Source organism: Drosophila gunungcola, unplaced genomic scaffold (genome assembly GCF_025200985.1).
Source record: "Drosophila gunungcola strain Sukarami unplaced genomic scaffold, Dgunungcola_SK_2 000070F, whole genome shotgun sequence".
NCBI classification, from domain to species: domain Eukaryota; kingdom Metazoa; phylum Arthropoda; class Insecta; order Diptera; family Drosophilidae; genus Drosophila; species Drosophila gunungcola.
The window spans coordinates 50,248-77,978 of record NW_026453233.1 but is presented as its reverse complement, the minus strand read 5'-3'; the positions used below and the strand labels follow the sequence as shown (position 1 = coordinate 77,978).

Below are 27,731 nucleotides of genomic sequence, written 5' to 3'. Positions count from 1 at the left end.
AGTACACAAAATTTTATTTACAAATGTTATACCACATGGAATATATTTAAGACACTTCAAGATTTACTTTTAAAGTCTTATTTCACTACAAATCAGATTCGCATATGCCACAGGAGTCAGTAAAATATCCTGAAAGTATGCTACGCATTATCTAAACCGAAAGGCTAACGTTATAAAAAAGAATTTCCTACACACGAATAAAAACAAAAAACAAGAACACAATGGGGCGGGACAAAGGTGTGGCCAAGTCGAAGAAAAAAGCAAAAACAGTGGGCAAAGGAGGCAAAATTAATGAATACAATGGGTCAACTATAAATTACAGGCGCTCCAATTTGATGCGGCTAATATGTAAAGACAATTTAATTAAATGCGCAGGCGAGCAAAGTGGAGCAAAAACAACAAGGAGCGAGGAGCGAGGAGAGAGTGAGAGGCAGAAGCGAATAGGAGCAAGCGAATGGGGGAAGGGGAAAAGTGGGGGGCCTTCCCCAAACGATGAGTCATGAAGGTCATGACGAAAGCAGCGGCAAGAGTCGCTGCCAAAACGCGCCGCTTTGATTAGGCGATGTTTTTTGTTGCTCTTTCTGATGTTGTTGTTGTTGCCGTGACAGGTTGGCTGCCAGACAGTTTGGCAGCACTCTCTCTTTCTCCGGCTCTCTCTCTATCTCTCTAAAGAAAAGGAGAAAGAGAGAGAGAGAGAGCGGAGTACCGTACCGCTAGCAGATGAAAAATCAATTTCGCAATGTTACGACGTTGACTTGCGCACATGTTTGTTTGTGTTTGTGTTTGCCCTCTTATTATTATTAATTTTTTGCGCCTTTAACCGTTAGCTCAAATTACGCCAATAAATTAACGCCAATTGAACACCTTGGTTAGAACACGAGGGTGCCTAATTTAATCGCTAAGCGGCTATGCACAAATTTCCCATCAAAATCACTTACCTCTAGCCCACTTTCCTCGTTTTCACCTGATATGTGTGTGTTTGTGTTTTGACTTTACACTGAGAGTTTTGCTCACTCACAACAACAAAATATTTAGAAAAAATGTGAACAACAAATTGCAGTTTTTAAGCAGATTTTTTTTAACCACTGTTCGCGCTGTAATTTTTACGTAAAGTAGTATCTGTTGGGGTTCTTTAAGCCCTAAGTCACTGTATTTTGTTCGTTTTTAGATGTTTTTGGGCCGTCGGCGGCGACGTGACAGCAACGCCCGCGTTTTTTGCGTGCAGGTGCGTGCGTGGCTAAGTCTGATGCTGAACTAACGGGACTTCCACCGACAGCCGCCAAGTCGCCTAGCCACTCTCTCGCTCTCTCTCTTGTTCCACCTTTCTCCCGCCACCCCACTGGAACTCTCTCTTTGGAAACAACCCCCGCAAGCGACACAGAGAGAGAGAGAGCGAGCCGGAGAGAAAGCAAAACAAGCGAGAAAGCTTTTACCGGGTGTTCCAACTCTTAAATACCCAGTACTTACTAAATTCACAAATTGTTAAAACTCAACAAAAATCAGAATCACAATTTTGTTTCTTCGTTTAAACTGGTTGTCTTTTCCACTGGTGACCGAGGCTTTCGGCAATAATTGTGTACGGAAACCGACTATACCTTGTATTTTATTAAATCCAAATTGTCAGACAAAACTGTATACATTTCTTTTACTATATAAAGTTTTACTTAAACAAGAGTCTGAATTATTTAATAAAATTTTAACAAGATTTACATTTATGTATTTTAGTAAAGGTCATTCATACCCCAAGAATCTACGAGTACCAGGTATAACAACAAGCATACGAGCGTGGATACGGCACGTGTGGCGCGGCACCCACAACAGAGCTAAAGAATGGGTAGAGGTGAGGAAGGACGAAGAATGATTCGAGAGAAGGACCGAAAGCACAACAACAGAGATGCGCGCTACCACCCTGCGGCGTTGCCGGTTGCCGGAGCCTGCGCACAGTGGCAACGCTATTAAGACAACGCAAATGATACACACAGTGTGGTCGAAAAGTTTTTTGAACAAAAAGAGGAAATAGCATTATTGATAAAATATATTTATTTTAAGAAACTAATTTACATCAACAATTAATAAAATATAGTTTTAATATTGCAAGCTTCAGAAGTTTTTTAACAAGCTATAGACTCGTCTATTAAGTTAAAATTTATGCACCACTCGACGACCATTTAAAAATAGGTTTTTTTTTTAAATAATTTAAAAAAAAAATCATTAATATATTGTCAATTTTAAGTTTTTGAATACCGGCTGGCTGCTGACTTACTTTGGCTACTGTTTTCAAAAGCGAGAGAAAGAGAGAGATTGCAGCGAAACGAAGAAAGTCGAACTCATCCGAAGGATTCAAAGAGCGGCTAGCATAGCATACTATTGAGCGCGACTCTGGATGTGGCACTTGTGTAATATTGGCAATTAAATTAACTAACTGAAAATGGGGTTGATTCCTGAATGCCAGCTGGGCCAAAGGATGGGGGCGAAGTGCGGGGTTCGGGGATGTCTTAGATGGATGCTAAAAATCAGTTGAAATCTGATTATGCATCAGCTTTATTGCCTAATCACTTGCATCAAGCTTAAAGCCAATTTTTATTTGCTTAAAAACATCATAAGAATTGTAATGAATTTGATTTATATTGTTAGGTTTATTTTTACATTAAATTAATTCTTATTATAAAATATGGAGTTATTATATTATTTTAATAAAATTTGAATTTGTCATTACTAAATTTTTTATATCTTTTTAATTAAATTTATTTATGAAAAAAAAAAACATTTATTAATGATTTTATCTAAATTTTAAAGGAATTGCAATTACAAAAAATCAAAGACTTAACTTAATTACTTTTTGAGTCAATAATACTTTTCCCATATGCATTAGCAGATTTTAAAACTGTAGTAAGTATTTAATTTGAAAAATAATTAATAAATTTAAATTTCTATTTATAATATCTAAATTTTATCACAAAACTTGCAATCAAGACGAAACTAAAGTGAAATATAATTTTGTAAATAAACATTTTTTTAAATAAGCTTCTTTGATTGTATTTCACATTTATGGAAGCAATTATATACTTTATGTCTTTTTCCTGTCACATTTATTTTGATGTAAAAAGTCAAGATAAAATTGCAACAAAATGTATACACTTGAAATGGAACATGCTTAATAAAGTCGTCGTTTTTTGAGAAAAATTGCCAAAAATAAATACCCTCTGAAACTTCCCCCAAAACCTTTGACCCCGCCACCAATTAGCAGACGCCTGAAAACGAAATTTCCGCACCAGGTGGATATCTCCGCCCCATTTGATACCTCAACTTGTTCATTTTTGTTTGGTTTTTTTTTCGACAGACAGACGTACGTTTCAATTATTTGGTGGACCTCTCACGCGAGATGCTCCACATTCGCATGCCACAACAACTGACCGTGGTCCAATAAATCATTTGATTTGTACACTTGCCCGCGGCCAGGGGCGGAGGTTCAAAATGGGAGTGGTGTGGGAGGGTGGCAGAAGGGGAGGGGGGTGGTTGGAAGTCCAAAAGGGACTTGAACTCGTGGCACGTGGTGTGCGTGCCTTCCGGTGCTAAATCAAGGCGAGCGCTTTCGAATTGTCTTACCTTTCGGTGGAACCATGGACCAACACCAACCCACCACCCACATGATGTTCCCCCGCTTTCGAATGGGGAAGCAACTGTAGTTAATATTTATGGCGATTTAATCTTCTCACTTGAGCGCTGCTCAGTTAAGTTTGATAGAGACGAACCCAAGGGGGAACCCCCTTTTTCCCTTCAGGATGACCCTTTTTTTCAGTTTTGCTGGTTGTGATCCTTGGAGCAGCTTTTCCAGCTCACAGTTTGTTTTGCGTGTCCATTTAATTTCCGCCTGGAATTGCTTAATCAAACACAGCACTGGGGATAAAAGCAACTCCATCCCTGACATCCAGCACATCTCCCTGAACTCTGGACAAATCGCTTGAGTTTCATATGGACAAACGCCAAAGTTGGCTTAATGAGTAGTTTAGCTCATGTTCCCACACAGCCGTTCATGGACGGGGAGGTCAATTTTGGACAGGGGGGTTGACTTGTGTGTGTGTGTGTGGGTTAAACAAACAGCAATGTGCATTAGCAACAAATTGTTATTGTTGCCAGGCGAAAGGCGATAAGCAAAAAGTTAAAGTTACTTTTGGCAACGGAGTGGGGATAAAAGAAAAACAAAAGGGACCCGCAATTAAATAGAAGAAGATACTCATGAAAGAATTACATTTTGATATTTAAATCTTTAAGCTTACTTATATACTTAATTACCATTAGATTAATTAAAAAGGAAAATATTTCATAAGATTGTTAAACATAAAATACATTTAAATGGTTTTGCAATAGATATTTAAAGAATTTTTTTTTTCTTGCAACATAGAAACTTTAGCCAAATACGGAGGCCTAGTCCTAGAAACTCAATGCTTAAACTGGAGTAAGTCTACGTTTTCCCCCATTAGTTCACTTTATCTGGCTGATCACATAATCTACCCACTTTCCATTCCCAACTCCATCCCCATTAACAGAATCCAGTGAAGTAGCAAATCGATGTGGATGGGAAATCGAGGCTTTCGAGCTCTAATTTAAATTAATGACACACAACAATTGGACACGCCCCGTATGAGGGCAGCCCTGCTGCAGGCCTTATGCTTTATTTTCAATTAAACAAATAGCTGAATTTGACATTTTTTTGTGCCGGGCAAAGGCAAAGAAAAGGAAAAGTTCAAAGGAAAAAATCATAAACGGAAACAGCAAGTCGACGAGGAAAAACGCGATAAGAGCGATGACAGGCCATTCGCATTCGCATCCCCATTCCCATTCCCATCCCCTTTTCGACGTCGCTGAAGTTTATTCTTATCGCGATGGCATCGAATCCTCTTGGCCTAGGCAAATGTTTGCTTTTCGCTCGCACCCATCACCCATCTTCCTCTTCTGTCACCCATCTCATTCCTTTAAGGCGATTACTTGAATTTCCCGGAAAATGGAAAATTGCAAAAAATGAACACATTGCAGTTAAGTTTCATTCATGATTCTATTAGCCACAGACGAGTGAACTCAAAGGAGATAACCAAGCTCTCTACATGTTAGTTAAAGGTACTGTGAAAACTTTTCTTTGAGTTCTCTCAATTTTAGAGGTTATATTTATTTGTTTTTAAATTTATAAAACTAATAAAACACACTGTCCATAAGTCTCGAAAAAAATAAAATCCAACAGAAAGTGCCTTTAAAACAACTCGTATCCATACAGACATTTTCCAGCTACCGAAAACTAAGTTCAAGCGACATCAACCATAACCAAAATTGGTAAGTCCGTTCCATCATCATCATCATCAAATATAATCAACTTGCTTTTGAGCCCCAGATTAAGTCCAGCCAAGAATGCAAAACAAACACTGACCAAGTACAATACAAAAAAAAACGAGTACAAGAATCGAGTACCTGGGTACAGTCACCTGTCAGTTGTCAGTGTCAGATGCATTGTAAATTGCAAGTTCATTTGCGACTGGCATTACATCCGCTTAAGCGCTTAAGCCAGACCTTCTTACACGAAAACTTTGCCAAGCTGCATAAATTATGAGCCATCGAGTGAAACAGAAGTAAAGACAGAAAGATAGAGTGAGAGATGGCGATGGCGATGGAGAAGAAAAGAGATGGACTGTGGACAAGGTACAGTCACCGCTAATGAAACATAATGAGGTGCCATTAGCGAGTGTCGCGGCTAACTGTGCATTATGCACTTTTTGGCGCCAGCGAAGCGTTCAATTGGTGTGTATGTACTTTGCTGTTAGTGTGGCTGCACTTTCGATTATCTTATGATGTGACTGTACCTTTTCCTGCACTGGCCACTATAAACCTGCCAAAAATAATGAAACGTGTTTATTTGATTAATTGATCATTTATTATTATTAACTAACTAAGTTTAACTGTGTATTAAGAACTTTTTGGAGCCAGCTGCACTTTTGATAAACTTTTGAAGTGCCTATACCCTTAGCTGCACTGGCCACTCTTAGCACTGCACTCTTAGCTAAACAAAATAGTATATTAACATTAACTGATACAAAACCAACTAATGAATGATCTGTGTGCCTCAAGCATCATTAAGCATCGCAGCTTCACTTTTCACGCTTTTATTTGATTAGTTCATCATTTATTATTATTAATTAATGAAGTTTCGCAGCGCTTGCTGTTTATTGTTAACCATTATTAAACACCTCGAACAATAACAAATTCGATGCGATTATCATAATAATTGCGGATATGTTCAGAATTCAATTTGTAGTATACGTTCTGCGCTGGGAAATCCTAACAAACATAATAAGCCGCACGAAAACCAGTTTCAAATGTATTTCTATTTTGGCTTTTGCGTTCAACTGCAATCCAGCACCAAGTTATATGGATGATGCTGCAAAATTATTTATAAACATAAATCCCAATTGAATGGGTTTATCGGTGGGAGGAAATGTGATGTGAATAAATGAGGAAAGTAAAACCTAACTGACTCAGCTGAAAGTGGTTTAAGATGAATGGTAAACCTTGAACTTATCAACCCATTAGAGATCCCCCATCGTTTTCACACCCATTTATTATGTTTACCCAAGCTGCAGAGAAATATTATATATATATTTTTCAATGTATATATTAACGATTCCCATTTGGTTAAGATCATTTTTGCCTTTTCTTTTGCAAAACATACTAACAAACCCAATTAAGTTCTACAGAATTTCAGCATAGATCATCAACCATGAACTTTTGAACCTTTATGAACCTCCTGCTGTTTCAACACCTATTAATTGTCATCACATATCCATTTAGGAATTTGCCAAACTTTGCTACCGTTTTCGGTCCATACAACATCATCAGATCTTAATCTTTTTTGCTCTTCCCCATCATCATCTGTTCATCAACATCCACTGATTCCAATCAACATCATTATGATCATCATCATCACCGCCGACTTTGATGCCCCTCGAGTTGTTTTGTTAGAATAGAGCGGCGACTTTTGTTGTAATGACCCTCGAGTGAGGGCATTTTTGGGTAGCCCCAAACACTCGAGTCAGCGATTCGCGAACCGGAACTCCGCAAAGTGTTTTTCTCTTTGCATTCGTAGTTCTTTTTTATGATTCTACCTTTAATAGCAAACGGGCGCGGAGATCAGAGGTTATTTGAACAATCAGAGATTAGAAAACTTTCAAGTATTTTCGCTTGAAAGTTTTCTAATCTCTGATTGTTTAAGGTTTACAAGTTGTACATTAAAATCTATAATAAAGTTTAGTTAACTTTAACGGTAAAAGCTAAATAAATTGACTTAAATATATTTATACACTTTTCAAAACAGTGTATTTAATTATATTTTAACATTTTATTTTATCTAATAACTAGTTTTAATCAAGGTATGTCTATATTTTTGAACAAATTTAAAAAGTCAAATAAAACGAAGGAAGATCATTTTAAACCTAATTTTAGAAAAGTGTACAGGTCCATTAAAATCTCTTTAAAAATATTTTGAGTCAAAATATTTTGTTTGGTTGATAGTTATTAACCATTCAACGGTTCCAATTTTTTAATTCTTATATTTTAGTTATTTTGGAAGGTAAATTTTAATAGATCATATTGAAAAAAAGGTTTCTATTTTCTATTTTTTTTTTATATTATTTAAAATTTATTTAGATACATTAACATTAACTAGTGAATTTAGTTAAGTAAAATATATTATTAATTAATATAGTTAGAGATTAAGAAGATCAATAATTTTTTTCTAATTACTACAATGAAGACATTTTGAGCCTGCATTCTTGAACAAAAGTCTAAGTTTATTTTATGCAAAAATCTGGAAGGTGGTGCTTTATGCAAGGCAGCTTTAAAAGGCAGAGGTTGACTCCTCTCCTTAACCCTTAACCCGCAACCCCTTTTCCCCGCCACTGCTCTGTCGTTGCTATAATTAGTTTAGCCGCAACATTTTGACCAAGTGCCAAGTGGCATGTACTACCAATATGCACTACTCAGCGGGTTGCAGACCAAAACCGAAACCACAGCCTCACCCAAACACACTAAAAATAAAAAAAAAATACAAAAACGGGGGTGCGCGGCGGGCCTTGATGGACGATTGAAAAACTATTCCAAAAAAATTGTTTGGTGGTCGCGTCTGCCTTTGGCTAATTAAACGGCCAAACCAACACACAAATGAAAAGGAATAAACACCGAAAACGAAAATAAAAACAAAAACAAAAAATCTCAGGCAAAAAAGCCGAAGAAGAAGTTGAACAGAAAACAATTAAAACCGAGCATGGAATGTTTGCCGGAGTGTGAGTGTTCGATGGGTGGCTATAAAACCAAATCGCTTCAGCGAATTTACCAGCAGTTGCCATTCGAGCGTTCCCACATCGAGAATTCGCATCCCAGTTGTATTCTTTTTGTTTTCTATTTTTTTCAAGTGACCCCTGTGCTATCTGTGATTTGTGCGAAAATGTTGCGACCCATTTTGACCATAGCCGTTCTGCTTTTGGGCTTTTCCTCGGCCGTTCTGGCCGGACGTCTTAGCCAGCGGTATCTGCCCGCTCCGCAGGCCAGTCAGCTGCACTATCACGGCGTCAGTGGCCAAGGACACGCTCGTCCTGGCGCAGGACATCCAGGTGGTGCGACGGGCGGCGCTTCGGGCTTCCAGCGCCAGCAGCAGCCCCAAATTCCAATCGTGCGGAGCGACTACCAGAGCGACGCCAATGGCAACTACAACTTCGGGTTAGTTGGCAAATAAATTTACACAAATTTAAGCGTTAAAAAAATATCATATTTCCTATATTAATATTTGTATTCTAAAAACATGAGCCCCAACAATATTTGCTAACACATAATCCCTATCTATTACCACACATACTTGTTACTCAAAATACATTCTAACTAGCTTTAAGCCAAGGTTCAGGCCAACTAAAATGCTAAGAGCTTACGCTTTTATTCCAAACTATTGCTTAATTATTTTAGGGACACTTTTGAATAACAATATTTCCATATATTTTGATAATACTTTTAATTCAATTTTAATTGAATTTGAAGTTATAAAAAAAATCCAGTAAATTTGACTTTTCACATTTACATTCAATATCACAATCGTAAGCTTTTTTATAACAATAGTAATTCGGTTTAATTGTTTCTATCAGGAGGGGTAAGGCCTTCTAAGATAAATTTATGATGCCAACCCATATCTTTTCCAGCTTCGACACGGGCAATGGAATCCATCGCGATGAGACCGGTGAGTTCCGTGGAGGATGGCCCCACGGATCGTTGGGTGTTCAGGGATCCTACTCGTACACTGGCGATGATGGCAAACAGTACACGGTTAACTACAAGGCGGATAAGAACGGGTTCCATGCCGAAGGCGCCCATCTTCCCGTTTCTCCATCCGTTCCCGCTGTCCCAGCTGGGTGAGATTATATATATTATTCCTATATTATAATTATCCCAATATTATGTCCCAACATTATATGCCTATATTACTATACCTTTGGTATATTTCAATTTTATATATCATTGTTATATCCATTTATTATATGCCTTTTTCCTTTCTCTGCATTATATCCGTAGATTATATCTCTATATTATTAGCTCTATGTAATATCGCTTTAGTACATCCCGATATTTTGTCCCTAAATTATATCCCTAGTTATATTATATCCCAATACTATTTCCCAATATTATATCCCCATAGTATATCCCAATAGTATAGCCCTATATGTGATATAACCCTACTTTATATTCCTATGTTCTATTTCTTTATCACTATCCCTATTATATCCCAATATTATATCCATATATTATATCTGATGATTTTGAATTCTTAGTCGCAGTTCTCATGGCGCTGGTGGTGGTGGTGGCTATCGAGGATCGGCATCATCGCATGTCCCTGCTCCTGCTCCAGCTACCAGATATTTGCCCCCAGGATATCGCCAGAGGAGGCACTACTGAAGGACGTAATCCATGTCCAACCAACAATCTATTCTTTGTACTGTAAATTTCAATAAATTGGTACTCTTTTTGGAAATACTCAAGGCATTTGTTTTTTACTTAAGAAAACAAAGTTTCAAATCTGTAAAACAAAAAAAAGAAATCAAAAGGAAGCCATTAAGAAAACCTATTTTATCTTTAATATACAAATTTGTTATATATTTAAATTGATGTTCCACGATAATCAAAATCATAAAATCCCAAGAAAGCCATTAATATAAAGAATATGTTCTTCATTCGATTGATATTAAATTAATTGACCAATATACATATATATATAAAGGTATAAAAACTTCTACATAAAAAGACAACAAAAAAAGATGAAACCGCCTTAGTAGCTAATTTAAGTGAACAACTTCTGGGCTCCGCCCACAAAAAAGCTGCCAGAAGAACACACGGCCACGCCTTTTTGGTGTTCGCCTCTTCTGTGGACTTTGACTTTTGGCCAAAAAACGAAATAAGTTCTTGCCAATACAAGCATACAAACTTTGATGGAAGGGGTAAATTAATATGCAGTTAAGCAGTTAAAGTCTGCAATCAAAACAAGCTCAATCCCTACTTTGGCCACGTTACTAACTTTTTTCGCCCTTTCATGCAAAAAGTCTCAACTTTTTGGCCATTGTCGCCCTGGCATTAATCATAAATAAAACCAACTTTTTCCAAACGTCTGAAAGGCTGTGTTTATTCTTGTCTCCAAAGTCTGAGTTTTGCGCTCAAAACCCAAGAACAAAAAAAAAAGGGAAAGGAAAAGAGGTGGGAAAAATTACTTTTATGTCGTAGCTTAAGGTAATGGGATTTTTTGGTTTTCTAAGTTTAAGTCTAAGTTTTGTTAAATTTTGTTTGTTTTTAAACTTTATTCAACATTAGTGATGCATAGCTTATATATTCGCTATTGGTTGACAAAGGAAAAGGTGTTTAACCTACTTTGCAATTTTGAAGTTGGGAAAAATATCTGTTAGCCTTGTATGTGAAATTTTTTTTTCTACTAAAATACTATAATTCAAAGATATTTGTATATTATTTCTATTTTATCGATTTACTATTTTAAGATAGCATAATAAAAGAATATCCTTGCGCTGTATATTTTTTTGTTAGAATTTTAAAATAAAATAAAATATGACTCCTTATTATTCGAAAACTTCTGAAAACGGTGAATAAAAAAACCGGTAGCTAGTGAAAACAAAAAAATAGCAAAAAAAACGTCAAGCTCTGAGCCTTTCATGGCCTTTTCAAATGTAAATGCTTTCCATTTTCCCACCGCTTTTCTTTATTTCCCTCCCAGCCTTCTCCTTTCTCCGTCAAGTTTCCTTCTCGCATTGTCTCTGAACTTTCTTCACCGTTCTTTTTTCGAAATTGTTTTCGTTGATTTTTCCCCAGCTATTCTTGTGTCTTCGTCTTTTTCTAAGCCGTCGCTTGGTCGTTTAGCATTCGCATTCCGTTTTAGCATTAATTAAAATTACACTGAATTGCTCGGAGGCATCAGGGGGATTCCCAGAAAGGAGCAAAACCAGACGGGGGAGGGGAAGGGGAAGGGGTGGGGGAGATTGGGGAAAAGGATGTTCTCATAAATTAAAGGCGCTTATGAATTTTATAAATTATTTTCCATGTTGCGGCCTCGCTTGAGAAGATGAACAATTGCCGGCGAAGAGGGGAAAACGCAAAGACACTTAGAAAAATTCTTGTACAGCTCTCAGTATTATTTAAAAAAATAAAACAAATTCATTTCATTTATACATTTCTTTATTGCAAATTTTTCAAAAGGAAGCGTATTAATTTTCCTAGTTATAGACAAACCTTTCCTCAGCTATATATATTTATGTTTATGCTTGAATTATTTATTGTTCATTAATTGAGATTTAAAAACTCTTCTTTTATGATCGAATTTTTAAACTAAATTTTTCTTAAAGAATTCTACCTTCTTTATTTTTAAAATGTAGTACCCTACATTCCAACAGGCATTTTTGAAAAATTGTTGATAGTTTTTTTTTTTTAAATAAATAATTAATTTACTAACCGTTAAAAATCAAACAATATTTTCCTCAATACTAAAAATATATATTTGTAAGTATTTTATGTAGTTCACAGAGTTTTTTTTGATCAAAAATGGGAATTTCCGGTAATTTTTTTCTAATGAAATTGCCTTTCATTAGAATTCATAGCTATTATTAAAGAATAATCTCTATATTCTCCGTAATTTTCTTAAGTGTATTAGGACCGGCCATTATGAACAGACATCGTCCGGGAAGCGCCCGAAAGTAGGCAGCGCTTATTGAATTTCATAAACATGTGAACTGGGTCTCCCAACTGTTCTGGGGGAGTGGGCGGTTAAATCAGAGGTTCTCGGGGGTGTGGCAACTGCAATCATTTGCATGCATGTCTGTGCATGTTTAACTACATTTCCACCACCTCCACCCTCAATGAACTCACTTAATATTATGCCAAAACAATGACACGCCATAAATTTAAACGGATTTGGCGTTGTGCCGCTAGCAAAAAAGCGAGCGAAGAAGCAACCCTTGGAATGGGGGGATGGGGTATGTGGCTGATTCCGGGGTAGCGTTTAAGGGGGATCGGGGGTACTGACACTTGCCAGGGGCAAACTCACTTTGAAACAAGTTTTAATGGCAAAGAAAATGCTTAAATCACACACGGCGAACGCCCTCAGGTAAGAAATTCCGCAATGGAAATAAATATTTGTCGGCACTTGAAAACATGTTGTATTGTGTCATGTGCTTACAATTCATACGCATAGTTTTTGGCAAATATACACAATGATTTCCTTTCCTTTTTAAGGAAGTGTTCTCACTCATTGAAAATTAATTCAATAATTAATTAACAAGGAAAGGAATACAAAAATAAGAGTTCGGTTTTGGCCTTTTTAATGTTATGGAGTTAAGTAAATTAATTTTCTTTGAAATTTAAAATTAAATTATTTAAAACATGAAATTAAAATAAAATTATTATTGAAGAAAGTACTATCAAGTGGCCGTGAAATTTAACAATTAATATTTTTATTTTAATATTATTGATGATTTGCAAGCGTAATTAAATAGTTTTTAAAACACCAAGAGTTCGTTGCTGACCTCTTTGGAACTATAAACGTTTGAAAGTTAATAAAAGCAAACAACGCATTAAAAAACTCTAAAGCTTGTATACAGCTAACCAAACTAAAACTTGAAGCTTGAATTTATTTTTACAACATATATAGTTATAATTGCGTGCAAATCCGCCCCAAGGAGAAATTGAGAAAAGCGAACCTTGCGTTTGTGTCAGTCAATTTCAATGTTAATCCACCTGTGTTTGGAATGAAAGTGGATGTGCTACGCTATGTGTGTGTTAATATTGATATGGCAGTTGCACGCACATTTCCTCCGCATTTTCCGCACTTTCCCCCCTTTTTCAGCGTTTTCAGAGTTTTGCCCCCCTCAGCAGTTACATTATTTAGCCTTAGCTTTTCCGACTTGGGTGAGTCATCTTCATTGGCAATGCGAGAACGTTGTTACCCGTCCCAGCGGACATCATTTCATTAAAATTTTAATAGTCTGTGTGTGTGTTGCTTACCATTTTCCCCCATTTTCCCCCATTCTCCCCTCTCAGCTCACACAGTGTGTTACACGTAATATTATAAATTTAGGAAGTTATGGAGTTAACTAAAGTGCCTTTGGTTCAAAGGGAAAGGGGAAGGCGATTGACTTTTCTTATGGAATTTATCTGATATTTGTGTTTTATACTCCATTAATTTAAGCTTTTTAGATTTCTACATTTTTATAAGTTTATATTTCCTAAATTATGTTTTTGAATGTAATTAATCCGAAATATAGTCTTTAAAATATACCCCTGACTTTCTTAACATACTTTTCCAAAACAAAAAAATAAATCGTAAGTGAAGGAATAACTATAAAACTTAGTAAGCTATAAATCTTAACACACAAGCAAATCTCCTTACTCGGAAAAATGTTGTCTTCCCCTTTTCCAATTCGTTTCGAGAGCAAATAAATCGAAGCGAAATGGAAAACAAGAAATTCCAATAAACTAATTTGCACAATGCGTCGAGGAAACTTTTGGCAGCTGGTTGACGGGAGACCTTATGGACCAAAGGACCCAATCTCCTTAGCCCCCTTTTAGCCAAAGCCCCACCCAATCATTCTTAGCCCCCCTAAACTTTGCCAAGTATTTGCGTATGAATTTTAAGCAGCTGGAACAAATGCAGAGCCAATAAAAGGGATAAAATTGAAAAGCAGCGGGCATACTATATATATAATTTGCATATGTGTGCGTTGGCCGCAGAGAAACGCGTTAACTGGCAACCGTATTCCCTGGCCTCCAAACTCAGCGTAATTGTAAGCGTAACTGCTCCACCCCAAAAAACCATTGGTAAATATACCCAATTTCGGTACATAAGAGCTTCGAGCATCTTGTTGCATATTTGGTATAATAAATTAGCATCGCGTTTCGCATTATTGACTGGATTTTGAATAATATCACACAAAGGACCTTTCGAGCAGCAGCAGGACGAAGAAGGTGCAGCGGCAGAATCCACGGGATCCATGTAACTGTAGACCGGCGACAAATGGAAAATCCCAAGCAGGACCACTAACGAAAGTGAACAGTTGTGCACTGCAAAAAATATATATACTCTACATTGTTGCAGATCTAAAACTAAATTAAAAGGAATGCTGTTTTAACAATCAGCGTGGTAGTACATTTTGTGCAACTAAACTAAAACCATTTGGGAATTATAGGTACATAGAATATAATTAACATTTTTTGTCCAACTGAATTTTGAAATTTTCAAATTTTTGAAGTGATGTCTACCAAAAAATGCTACCTTGACTTATACAAATATTTAAATGAATTTGTAAACTTTTTCTAAAATCCTTACATATTCAAGCTACGGTTTTCGCGCAGTGCATCACATATCAGCAGCACAAAGGCAGCGCCATGTAATACATTCCAAATGCTGCAATGGAGGAGGCGAAGCCGAGATGTTGCGAGAATATCCTGCTGGTGTTTGGGGCGTTACACAAAACTCAGCACAATTGCGCACATAAATTTGGTGCGCCAAATAATGCGACGGGCGGAGTGAAGTGAATGGCACACTCAAGTCAACGGCATGACGTCGCGGATTTCTCGAAACGGTGGGTAAAAAAAACCTAAGATCCAGCAAACTTTAACTTAATAATAGCTAACGGCATTAGATTGTTTAGAAAATCTTTATCTGTGTTATTTAATTTTATAATTTTAAAGAGCAAAATTTGTTAGATATATTTATAAATACATATGTTTCAAAGGTTTAATGACGTAATCATGAACAATTGATAGAGAAGTTTAAAAAATAAATCAAACTACTAAGTGGCAAAGTCTTGGTGTCCAATCAAGTTTATAATAAAACTTTAATTTAATAAAACATGAGCTGCATAATCAGGATTCCACTGTGCTAAAAAAAACCTTTCCCCTTACTGCTTTCTACCTCTCTGTGTAAATTTTGTACATATTTTTGGAATTGTAAATTATTTTTTTTTTACGATTTTTGCGTGTTTAACTTGAAAGTTTTCTCATGTGTTAGGGCAGTACTTCGCCCACTTTTTTATATATCTTTGCCCCCTTTCACTTCATTCCCTTCAACATTCTTACTTCCTTCAATCCGCATACCCTCCATATAACCCCCTTTTTTTGCACCTCTTTCCCAGCTCACAAGCAAACTCATTTGAATGTATTACAACAAGTTGAAAATGTTGCAGAAAAACCCTCTACGCTAAAAAGCGCCCAGAACGAATGCTGCCGACATGAATTATTTAGAGCGCCAACTGGGTTGAGGGTGCCCTAACCCCCTTTTCCACTGCCCTAAACCTAAGCCCTCCTCGCCACCCATGTGTGTGGTTGATGAAATTTTTAGGAGAAATATAGTACGGCAAGCTCCTTGAAGTTGAAGCAAGTTTTTCGGGAACTTAATTCGGAAATTAACTCGTTTTATTGCGCCTTTTATGGAACTATCCACGATGAAGTTCTGTTGGGGTGGGAATATATAGGTGAATACTAAAGGGTGGCTACTTATCTTATACTGTGTTTATACGATGGCCATTTCATGCAATCATTTCATGCGTGTATGTATAGACACCATTTCATGTATTCGCTAACACATGAAAGTTGACTACAAATACGTGAAATTTTGAGGCGCAACCAACTTAACTCGCTATAAATAAGGTGGCAACGCCAGTGTCTTCACTCAGCTTTATTACTAGTTAGTTTTCCTGTTCGCTTTAAAAAGATAAAAAATAAGTTATATTATTATAAATATAAATAATATCAGAGGTGCCAGACATTTAATTTAAGTTTTGTGTTTTGCATTCTTGTATTCATGAATTCATGAAATTTATAGTACAAGCATAGTATTAGCTACTCAAGGTTTCCCTAGCAAGTGAGCCCTTATTTCTCAAAGATTGCTGACTGACAAGGCCATTCCACGTTATTGCCAACAATAATTCACACGCAACAAACGATGGGCGGTGAATGGTGGGTGGGGGTGCGGCAACTGGGGTGGCAATCAACAATTGTTGCATGAATAAAGCGACAAGCGGACAGGACATTGAGGCTAATGATTGCCAGCGCACACAGATCACTGAGCAATCTTCGGTGGGGTTGTCAGCTCACTCTAATGCTCAAAATTGTGCCATCAAAAATAATGCGTAGGCGGGTAATTTCCCTCCCCCCCAAACCCCTTAGCTCCTGCTTCCCTCTTAAAAAATAAAAAAATATATATTCCCGGCACTTGCTGGCCCAAGATAACGCATTAGATGATGGAAATTATCCACGACAATGGGAGAAAGCCTGTCGACAGGCCATTGTGGTTCTCATGGAACTAGAGAAGCTGGAAACTGGAGACCGGAGACAAGAGAAATTGGGCCAAAATAAGGGGGAGAAAGTGGGCTTGACTTGCCCGGGGCCAGTTCAGAGGTGAACATAGACAAATGAAGGTCCTCAAATGGCGCAGAAATTGAAATGAGGCACTGCCTAACCCTCGACCCAAAAACCAGTTAGGAAATCTTGCTTAAAACTTTTTCAATAAACATCTAATATGTATTTATTCCAGAACGAAAGATATAATTCTGTACTACTGTTAACTATATTTGTATCATTATATAAAATATATTCTTCACATTTTTATTATTATTTTTAACTTTGGAAATATATAAAAAAAATACTCGCATACTCTTCTCTTCAAACTAACTGCCTTAAACTTTATCGATAAAATACACTTCTTTTTATAACCAAATTGCCAAAAAAACTTTTAAGTGATTTATTTATGTTTAGGTCAATCTAATTTGAATAAAGTTCAATCAAAGTTAAATTTAATTCCCCAAAGCTAGCCTACCAGACCCTTTAGATAAGGTGTGCTCGATTATGGAAACAATTTGGAAGATTTTTTTTATATTTCCATTTTTTTTTTTTTGATTGGGTTGAACTACTTAAAGTGCCAAGAAAATTTTCAAATGCCATTTGTTTCTCCCTCCTGTTCGTTCCATTTTACCCTGAGTTTTATTTTTACTTTTTTTTGCATTATTCTGTTGTTCCACTCATATTAGGGGAAATCGAATTGACAGCGACAGCCACAAGTGGTTGGGTTTCTTGGGAAATCCATCGAGGGACTCCGAGTCCTGATTAGTGAGAGTGCCCCTCACGTCAGCGATGTCACTGGCCACCTTGGGGTACATAAATCCAAATCCAAATCCAAGTCCCAGCCGGATCCGTCTGCCACACACCTGATAAATTCATCAAAATCCGGAAACCTCAGCAGTCGCATGGAGAATTGCAGTTTCCACAGTCAGAGGAAAGGGAAAAGATTGCTTTACACTTGCCTTTTTTTTGGGGCAAGTCCGAAAACTGTGCTTAATTCATCTGCCATTCATATAAAATCGTAAAGAAAAACTTTTAATTATATAAAAACACAATTTTCTGTTTTATTTAAATTGTTTGTACACTAACTATTGAATTAAGTATTTTGTATTTAAATTACATATTAAATCTTAATATTCAATAAAATGCAAATAAATATTTTAATAAATGTGAAAAAATTTTAGATAGATGAATTAGTTCCTTTAAACGCATTTTGTTTATGTTAAATATGGTTTTATTTAAATTAATTTATCAGATGTCAGGCAAATAAAAATAAAACCAATTTTCAATATTTTTATGTTTAAAAAAACTAAAAACCGCAATGAATAAAAATCAAAGGGAAAATTATTAAATTGAGTGCAAAATATTTGGATTTACGACTTTTTTTATAACATATATATAAATATGTTAGGATTTTGTTAAAATTTTTTAGGAGTGTGTACCGCTGCAAGCATTTTGTCGAAACATCTCTGCCATCCTGTTTGTCCTGTTTATTTATTTATCGAGCGAACTGCGGCAGGTGAGGCAAACTTTTGGATTGGACTTCCGCTTTTGGATTGAGATTCCGATTGGGATTGGGTTTCGGATTCGCCGTGGGGCATACGGCTTACTGTCCACGCAGCTTATCGAATCGGACAGCTGACAGTTGGAGGAGCAACTACCGGGATAGATGGATGGATTGGAGGTCTAACCGCGGAGGATGGGAACGATGATGATGAGGCAGCGAGACAGCGATTTGAAGAGCTCTGCAGACAGAAACCGCAGCGTACTTAGACAACGTTTGCCAGCTGATAAATGGTTGCCTGTCACTTAGCCGCGTTCTTGATGGAGTACTAAGCCAAACATCCATCCAACCGCCCACCCACACACCCACCAAAACCACCCATTTTACCCACAACCTACTACCCATAACCCACACAAAGTCCCCTGGAGGCGTGCTAAAAAATAAAAAAAAGTTGAAGTTCCCCAAACGAGAAATCGCATTAGCGAGCCTGAGGTTTGGGGCTGCATTTCAGATTGAGTTTGAGGCCAGAGCCCGGATTTAAAGTTGAGGTTGGAGTTTAAGTGGCCGCCAGCCAAGTTCTGGAAAAAAGTGCTGTTTTTTAAAAGACCTAAAATGAGTTTCATAAAGTTATCACTCCATTCTTTGAAAAAAAAGCAGGATATCGAGTTCATAACATATGCCTTATAAAAACCATACCTAAGTTGTATTTAAAGACTTTTAACTAGATCAAGTATCCATTTGTTGGGCCAATAATGTGTTTTAATAGTAAATTTCAAATTTCAAATGCTTACAACAATATAATTTATTAAATTTATTAAAGGGGTTTTATAAATGTATATATTTATTTGAATGTCATATAATGTGTTATTATAAGGTTTAAGTTTATCTTGTTGATTAAAAATTGAACTGTATATGAACTGTATATGTAACTAAAACAAATGCCTTAAAAGTTTTTAGCTATTTTGCAAAAATAGTATTAAATAATTTTCCAGGTATTTTGAAGGAAAAGCCCTTTTATCTTTAAAATAACTTTTAAAATTGAAATACTTTATTTCAGCTTTAAATGTTGTGGTGTAAAATATGAAATTTTCTAAAAGCAATTCAGTTAATTGACTTACAAGTGTCCAACTGCTGGCGCCTGAGGCTTTCCATTTTCTATTTTTTTTTTGGAGCCCTGTTTAGCAGCGACTTTAATTGTGTTTAAATATTAATTAAGCTTGGCCCGGGGTTCACTTGCCGCCAGGTTTAATTTCAATTTAACTTTGTTATCGACTGTGGCTCCCCGGGGCCTGAACATTTTCGGCTGCCAAATCAAATTCGACGCCCAATTAAAATTCAATTTGTTGCGCGCCATTAATTAGATTCTCCTCCTCGGAAAAAAGAGAAAACCAAACCGAAGTGATGGATTGCGGGGATGCAGGAGGAGATTGAACCTTCTTCTAATAGCAACGAACGAACGCCACCTGAGACTTTGCTGCCCGTATTCATTATTATTCTATTACCCACCCAGCCATCTTTATGCAATTCTGGCCACATCCCTTGATGATTCAAGTCTGGCAACCACCTGCAGCGATTGGCGGCCCCACTAATTAGTGTGGCCGACGCCGCTGCTGATGCTGCTTTTCTTTTCCTTTTCCTTTGGACACTTTTATTAGGTGTAATCTATGCGCATAAATTGACCGGGCATGTGCAACATGTGGTGGTCGCAGCAGCAGCACTCAAAAAAAAATAATTCCATCAGAACAACTAATTTTTAAAATATTTTGATTTTGATATACAATTAACAATTTAAAATATAATATTGCCTTAGATGTACAAAAAGTAATTTGTGATACATCACATTTATTTAAGCAAAAGGCTTCATGCGCATTAGGGTGGTCCAAATTTGTAATTTGGAATAAATGCGTTGAACTCACAGAATATCACTCATACGCACTGTTGGCTTTTTTTTCTTTCTTTCTGTCATTACGTGCCGTATGAGTTATTTATATGAAAACTTTAAGAACATTTTGACCCTAAATGGTATTTTAATCTCCGAATTTTTTCTCCCATGAGATCTTGTTATCTATATTTTTTCTTTCTGTGTAGCGCCCCAGAGCCAATCATTTGGCATGACTCACCTGCTTCTTCAACGTGTTGGAAAGCTCCTCCAGGCACTCCTTGCGCTCGAAACGCTCGAACTTGAAGCTATTGGAGCGGTACAGTTCGTTGTCCTCCCGCCGACGATTGCGGCACAAGCGGCGGGTGATTATGTTGCCACCACTGCCGCTCAGTCGAGGACTGTAATCGAAATAGGTAAATAGTAAATAAATATATGCCATAAATAAAGTATTTTTTCGAGATCAATTTATCTTAGCACTCAACATTTTTTGGATATTTTGGGAAAAAGGTAACTCTAGGAGTTTCAATTTATTTCGTACTATCAAAATATTATATTCTAATTGCTAGTTCCTATTTTATTATGTTTAAAAATGCCTTCATTTTAGACAATTTGTATTTAAATTTTTTTTATTTTTTTTAATTTGTTACTATATATAATATTTGGCGTATTTTTGACACTTTTAAGGGAACATACAAATTCAAAAAGTATTAAAAAATTCCATCCTTAGACAACAAACATATCCTTTTTAAATAATACTATATATTTTAAATAAGCATTGCTAATTTAAGACCACATAACTGTGGTTAAAATTGTTGTTTCGGCTCCATCAATTTGATTTCTCTGATGACAGAGGCTTTTCCCAATCCACGCAACACATTAAGCCACCGAAAAAAAGGATATACCAAGGAGAATGACACCCAACCAACCGCGTGGGCGGCTTGCGTGTGGGCGGGTCACATCGGAGCTCGTTAGCTGGCGCTTCATTAAAATTTCACACATTCGGCGGTGGAGAAAGCTCTGCTCCATTTACCTTATTATGCGCGTCCTCCGCCGAATGTCTGATGTTGGCTTAAAGCCTCAAAAAGTTAAGCTCAATTTTTGCCTTCTGCCCGACGGAATGGCGACCCACTTTGCATTCGGGTTCGTTCAACGCCCGCGGGCCACTTCAGTGGCTCAAAAACTCAGTTGCAACCAGCTCCAACGAAACCACAACAAAAAACAAATGAAAAAAAAATTTTAAAAATGAAAAAAACTTTCCGTGGGCGGAAGAAAGTGGTGAAAATGGGCAAAAAAGAAGAGGAAAAATATGGAAAAATGGTTAAAGAAGAAAAAACAAAAAAAAAGGGAAAATGGGTGGGCAAACCGGGGAGAACTCTGCGGCAAACAAAAGCACAAGCCACTGGAGCAGACTCAAGTGGCAGCCACTTGGGCACTCCAACTCACTGGAGTTCCAGTTGCAACTCCACTTGCAAGCTGCACTCACAGAAAAAAGTGCCAGCAAGGTACTCTAAAGTTTTACAATGTAAAAATGGTAACACATTGTAAGAATTCTCAAGGAAAAAAAAAGATTCTTGGAAATCATTAGGAATTTGAAATCACTCCTAAATGTCTCTTAAGGTATGCTGTGAACAATATAACGTAATTTGTTGGTACCAATCCAATGGATTTCCAGTTTTAAAGTATATTTTTCCCGCAAATCATAAAGATTTGAAATCTCTCAAAAATGTATTTTTTAATGTTTTTGGTATAGATCCATTAAATTTTAAATGATTTCAAATATCATAAAGAGCCAAAAGATCCCCCTTCATCTGCACTTCGTATGCAACAAAATATTTGTAATATCTTACCTATTTTTTATTTTTTAAAAGATTTTTAGCAATATTTTGTACAAAAATATATTTAAAATATATTTATCTATGATAAATGTGGACTTTTAAGCGTACCCCATTTAGTTAATCGTAGTAACTTCATGAATATTAATATAAATGTCTAAAATTGCTTCAAAACTAGTTTTGATTGTTATGTCCATAAGCTGAAATACTACTTTTTTCATGACCGCAGCTTTTTATCCATTAAATTTGTGGATACAAAATGAATGTTTTGGAACGATTTCAAATCTTTATATACATATTTCAAAATATAATATAAATGTAGTTTTAACATAAATTTTTGCTGTATGAATTGAATTGAGAGAGAGAATAATGTGTTGCAGTGCAGCAGTGCTACTCACCCGCAGGGTTTGCAGTGCGTCATGTGCAGGTCCCAGTTGAGATGGAAGTTGAACATGCGCAACTTGGCCACCGCCCGCTGTCGCAGTGAGATGTCTGGTTGTCCTCCAGTTCCAGCTGCACCTCCAGATCCTGCTCCACCTCCAGCTCCTCCCGCAGCACCAACCGATGTGGATGCCTGGCCGGGACCAGATCCTCCGCCTCCTCCAGTCGATGGTGCCAGCGGCGTGGCTCGCTGGGGATTCGGATACATCATCACTGTGCCACTGGGCGCCGAGGTGGCGAACAGGCGTCGCGATGAGCCACCGCCCCCGCCGGACACGCCCCCACCATGGTGGTGACTGGGGCGATAGTGCTGGTGCTCTTTCAGGGTGTAAAAGCCGCCCGAGGAACTGCAATGGAAAGCGAGTCAAGGCTAGAGTCTCTCGGTCGAGAACAATGAGAATAAAGAAAACCATAATATTCGAGGGTGCTATAGATATCTTCAGGGTTTTTTCTTATTTTGAAAAGAAATTTTTTTGTCAGTAGGGTGGTCCAAATTCTAAATCCTGCACTCAACCGCTTAAAGTATGCCTTTTTTTTCTGAGTTTAAGGGTCTGGCTTTTTAGATTCAAAGAATATAACTCATACGCACTGTTGCCTTTCATCAAACAATTGATTGCAACTGACATTAAGTATTGTGTCCGTTCATGTATATATGTATAATTGAACTGTATATTAAATCTTAAAAAGAGTTATAATATTATAGTCTTTGTTTATATTAAAATAATTATAGTTGCAACACGTTGCAGTATCAAATTCTGCAGGTTTGAAACTACTTTAAAATGTGTCTTAATTTTTTTTAAACTTAATTACAAATATCAGTTAATTTAAAACTATTTTTTTGGGGTCAAAAAACTCAATACAGTTTTGTGGTCACTTATAAAGGCAACTTGGAGTATGCAGTAAAAAATTAAACAAAATTATAAGGTTTATATTAATTGCATACTTTTAGGCAACTCTTCCGATAAATTAAAATTTGTATTTTATAATTTAAAAGTCAAATTTTTTAAAAAGTTTGATAATCATTAATTGGTTTTATTAAAAGCGCTAGTGATTTCTAAGGCACCTTTCGATAATATAAAATAGTATTTTAAAAAACAATATAATTTTTAATAGTTTTATAATTAATTATTAGATCTCAAACATTAAGGAAGTTTGTGTTGGAGTCCTTTGAACTTACGACGAATTTACGAAATTGTATGGCAACATAAAAACTAAACTTTTAGCTGTTTTTTTATGTTTATAAATTAGATTCCAAACCATTGCATATTTGTGTGGCAGTCATTTGGAACTTACGACTTAAAATCAATAAATTGTATACAATTTACGACATGATTTTATAATATAATAATAATTATTATTTTATTATCGAAAAATCGAATACAAGTAACGACATGCTTGAATTCAAATTAGAATTTGCATAAAAAAAATCTAATTCCTAACTGTTTGATAATTAATTATAAAATTTTGAACTTACGACATATTATCGCCGCCGGTGTCGCCGACGCAACTGGTGACGCCCATGCCGCCGCCACGTCGCGGTCGACTCTTCCGCCGGCGACGCCGCCGTCGCTCCGAGGAAGCGGTACGCGTTTGCAGGACATGTTGGCTGAGCGACTTGTTGCAGCCGCCGCCGCTGCTGGCCAGCCGTCTTCCGGTGGCATTGGATCCGCCGCCGGCGGCTGCCAATCCCTGGACGGCGACCACCAGCTGGCCATCGCCAAAGCCGCCCGCCGAGCTAATCGTGTCGGTGGATTGGGGCGTGGCCGCTGCACTGGGCCCACCAACAGTGGCACCTGCCTCGCCACCCGCCGGCTGCTGTGGTTGCTGCGACTTGTTGGTGTTGCGCAAACTGTGGTTCACTTTTCGCCACATGCGCTCCATCTTAAAGAATCTCCTCGATTCCCTTTGGTGTGGAGTATTTTCAAAATGTGGTTGTTGAAACGTCTTTGTTAGCTTATCAGTTTTGACATTATTTCATTTTTTTAATATATATTAAATAATTTTTTTTTATTTAATCACACAAGCCTTGCTTTTTACAAAATTATTTGCCTTGTGATTAATGAGAAATATTAATTGGTTGTTGAATAAATTTCTTTGCTTATTACAGTTGACATTACCATAATTTATATTTGTTAAAAATACACTTTTAAAATAGTAATTAGGTAATTTTTTTTTTAATGTTGTGGCATTTTTGTTATAGATCACTTTAATTGGCCAACAGGTTTCTTAATAATTTGTTCTTCTGAGTTGTCGTTAAAATTAGTTGTTGATTTGTGCAAAAACCGTTTTTATTTAATTTATCATTATAAGCCAAGTTCCAATAATTCTTATATAATTATATTTATTATTTTAAATTTGTGATCTTACGTGAACAAGATGAATCGTATAATGATAGCCTTTTTTAGTATTATGGTTTTGCTATAAATGCTGCTGTAAACTTTTGTTAATAACGGCATAAATTTATGGAAGCCGTACTTCTAACATTTATTAAAATTTTTGCTTATTTTGGTTATTCGAATAGTTAAGTGAGTTTTAGTTTTAGTATGAATTGCGATGTTTATGTACACTTTTAGTTGTTGAACTAACATATAGATTAAAAGGTTATGATTTTGTTAGAATTAGAATGTCATACAATTTTGGAATAGCAGGATGATTTTTTTTTTGTATGTTTCAGCATTTGCATGGAAGTTTTTAGTATTATAACAGCTAGAGTTGTTAACCTTTTCGTTGTTGCAGTTGTTATTGGTTTTTAATCATTATTGTTGTAATTTGTGTAGTTTAAAGTTGTTTCTCATATTAGTTGTCATACTTTTCGATTGGGGTTGTTGTTAGTTGTTGTATGTAAGTTGTTACCAAAAAGTTTTGCTGTAGTTTCATGTTGCTGCTGTGAGTTGTTTGTTGTTCCATTAGTTTGTTGTTAAAGTTTTGTATCCGTTTTTGGTTATCCTTTTTCCTATGGGAAATTGAAGCTAGCTACGAGGGATGGGTGCTCACTTTCTTTTCATTTTGGCCACACACCTTGGTCTTGTGCTTTTTTCTTCCGGTTTTCCGGCCTTCGGGTTTTCTTCCTCTTAACTATTGTTGTTAACTTATTGTTTGTTGGCGGCAGTGTTTAGTTGTTGTTGTTGTTGTTTGATTGGCTTTCATCTCTTTCATTGGATCTCACATCTCTCACACATTTATGTACACAAAAGGACACTCGTTCGATTATACAAAAAAAGCTACTCAGCAGGAACTATGCATTGTTGTTGTTGATGTTGTTGTTTTGTTGTTGTTGTTATTTCGATTGTTGCTGTAGTTGTTGTTGATATTTCGATTGTTGTTGTTGGCTACGGATAGCGGAAGTAGAAAACAAAGAGCATGAAATTGAGTGTAGGACTCCTCCACATGTGTGTATGTGTGTATATTTGAGTTCCTGATTGTATGTAATTGTGTGGGTGAGTGGCCTGCACTTTTAGGTTAAGCACGCGCTTCACTCATTTTTTTGTTGTATTTGTTTTATTTGTTGCCTAAGCCGCTCTATTTCTGTGCCTTTGTTGCTGTTGTTGTTTTCACATTGCACTTGTGAATGAATGACGAATTTTTTTCCATCATCACTCGCTCATCTCTCTCTCTCTCTCTCTCTCTCTATCCCACTCTCTCCTTCTTTTGCTTACACTCACAAAAGATTTTTTCCGTTATCAGCACACTTTGTGGGACTTTTTTTTATAGCACTTTTTGCATTTTTATCATCTACTTTTTGCACACAATTTGTGCAATTTAGCGTTAGTTATTTGCCAAACAGCGCGGAAAATACACTTATTAAGTGCTGCGAATTCCACAACTACAACGCAGTTGTTGTCTCGTTGTCAGGTTGTTGCTGTTGCTTTTCTTGTTGTTAGCGCCTGGCTGGCTGCTGGCACGTTGAGTCAACATCATTTTAGTTCACCCGAAAAAAAGCCAAAAAATAAAACAGGGCCACTGTCTCTTTGCACGGTGGGACACATGGTGTTTCATTTTCAACATCGATATATTTAATGTCGAAACATAAAATAAATTATTTTAAGGTTGATGATACAAACAATTGAAATATATTTACGAGCTATTATAAAAACGCGAACTTATATATTTCAAATGGATTTAAATAGATAAATCGAATTAATCGTAACTGTATGTTATAGACATTTCTCTTAATATTTAAGGAAAACGGAAAGAGCCAATTAAGTTATATTTTGGAACAAAAAATAAATAAATAACTAAGAGCAAAATAACATTAAAAATTTTGTCTTAATTTCCAGATGTTTTCAGATTTCAAGTGATATGTTTCATAATAAAAGCTTAAGTTTGGGGTAACCAAAAAGGTACATCGAATGCCCACTGTACAAGCCAGAGAGCGAGAAAACAGGATAGCGGAAGAGCTGGAGAGAGTGCGCTCTTGCCGCTAAGAATGTCGATGTATTTGTGCGTGGGCGCAAGCCAAGTTACGGTATCCAGTCCCGTGGCAGTGTATGTGCCGTATTCGTAGCCGTGTCCTGTGTATAACACAAACACATTGCGCTGCAGAGGAATCCAGAGAGAGAGAGAGAGAGAGAGAGAGCGATAGAGAGTGCCTGCTTAACCGTTTTGAAACATTTTGTTGCCTATTTTTTGGGGCCAGCACACAAACACACACAACCAATCGAAGTAATTTTAAATACCGGTTAAAAACGGGCGAACACACTGGTTAATTGGCTAACTGTTAACGATTAAGAGTCAATCGGAATCCGAAGGAATTCAAAGGAATCCACAATTTTTTATCACACGAGAGCAGAGCAGAAGCCGCTGCCCGTTTATTGGCAACGCGCACGCACAAATAACGGAGCCACTGTGGCGAAAGCAGCGGTGAAAGCAGCAGCGGCTGTGAAAGCAGCGACGCCGGACCTAGCAGCAGCAGCAGCCGTAGCAGCTGAGAGCCGAGACACGAAGCCCTAGCCAAGAAAGGATTCACACCCGAAGTGTGTGGGTGCAGGTCGTTAAAATGTAAACATTGGAGGCAACTTGCCGGGCTAAAAGAGAGCGAAGAAACCAGAGAGACAGAGCATGAGAGAGAACTCTCTCGCAGGCTTATTGCGCAGCAGAGCGACATCTGTTGTGTGTTTCCCGCAACCGAAGAACACTCATATCGCAGTTTTTATCGATAAAT

The 27,731-nt window shown here is 36.9% G+C and overlaps 2 protein-coding genes across 2 annotated transcripts in view; one reads left to right on the top strand and one right to left on the bottom strand.

Moving 5' to 3' along the window:
• The window catches only part of LOC128264403 (uncharacterized), a 56,964-nt gene extending 32,397 nt beyond the window's left edge, over positions 1–24,567 (bottom strand). The window contains 3 exon segments of the mRNA XM_052999849.1: positions 20,536–20,695; positions 22,528–22,917; positions 24,045–24,567. Coding sequence (XP_052855809.1) covers positions 20,536–20,695; positions 22,528–22,917; positions 24,045–24,451 — 957 coding nt within the window. The 5' untranslated portion in view covers positions 24,452–24,567.
• LOC128264405 (endocuticle structural glycoprotein SgAbd-8) lies at positions 8,392–10,061 on the top strand. The gene is made up of 3 exons (XM_052999850.1): positions 8,392–8,757; positions 9,228–9,437; positions 9,855–10,061. Exons 1-3 carry the CDS (start codon positions 8,486–8,488, stop codon positions 9,976–9,978), a joined length of 606 nt encoding a protein of 201 aa, XP_052855810.1. The 5' UTR covers positions 8,392–8,485; the 3' UTR covers positions 9,979–10,061.
• Positions 24,568–27,731: the final 3,164 nt, after the last annotated feature.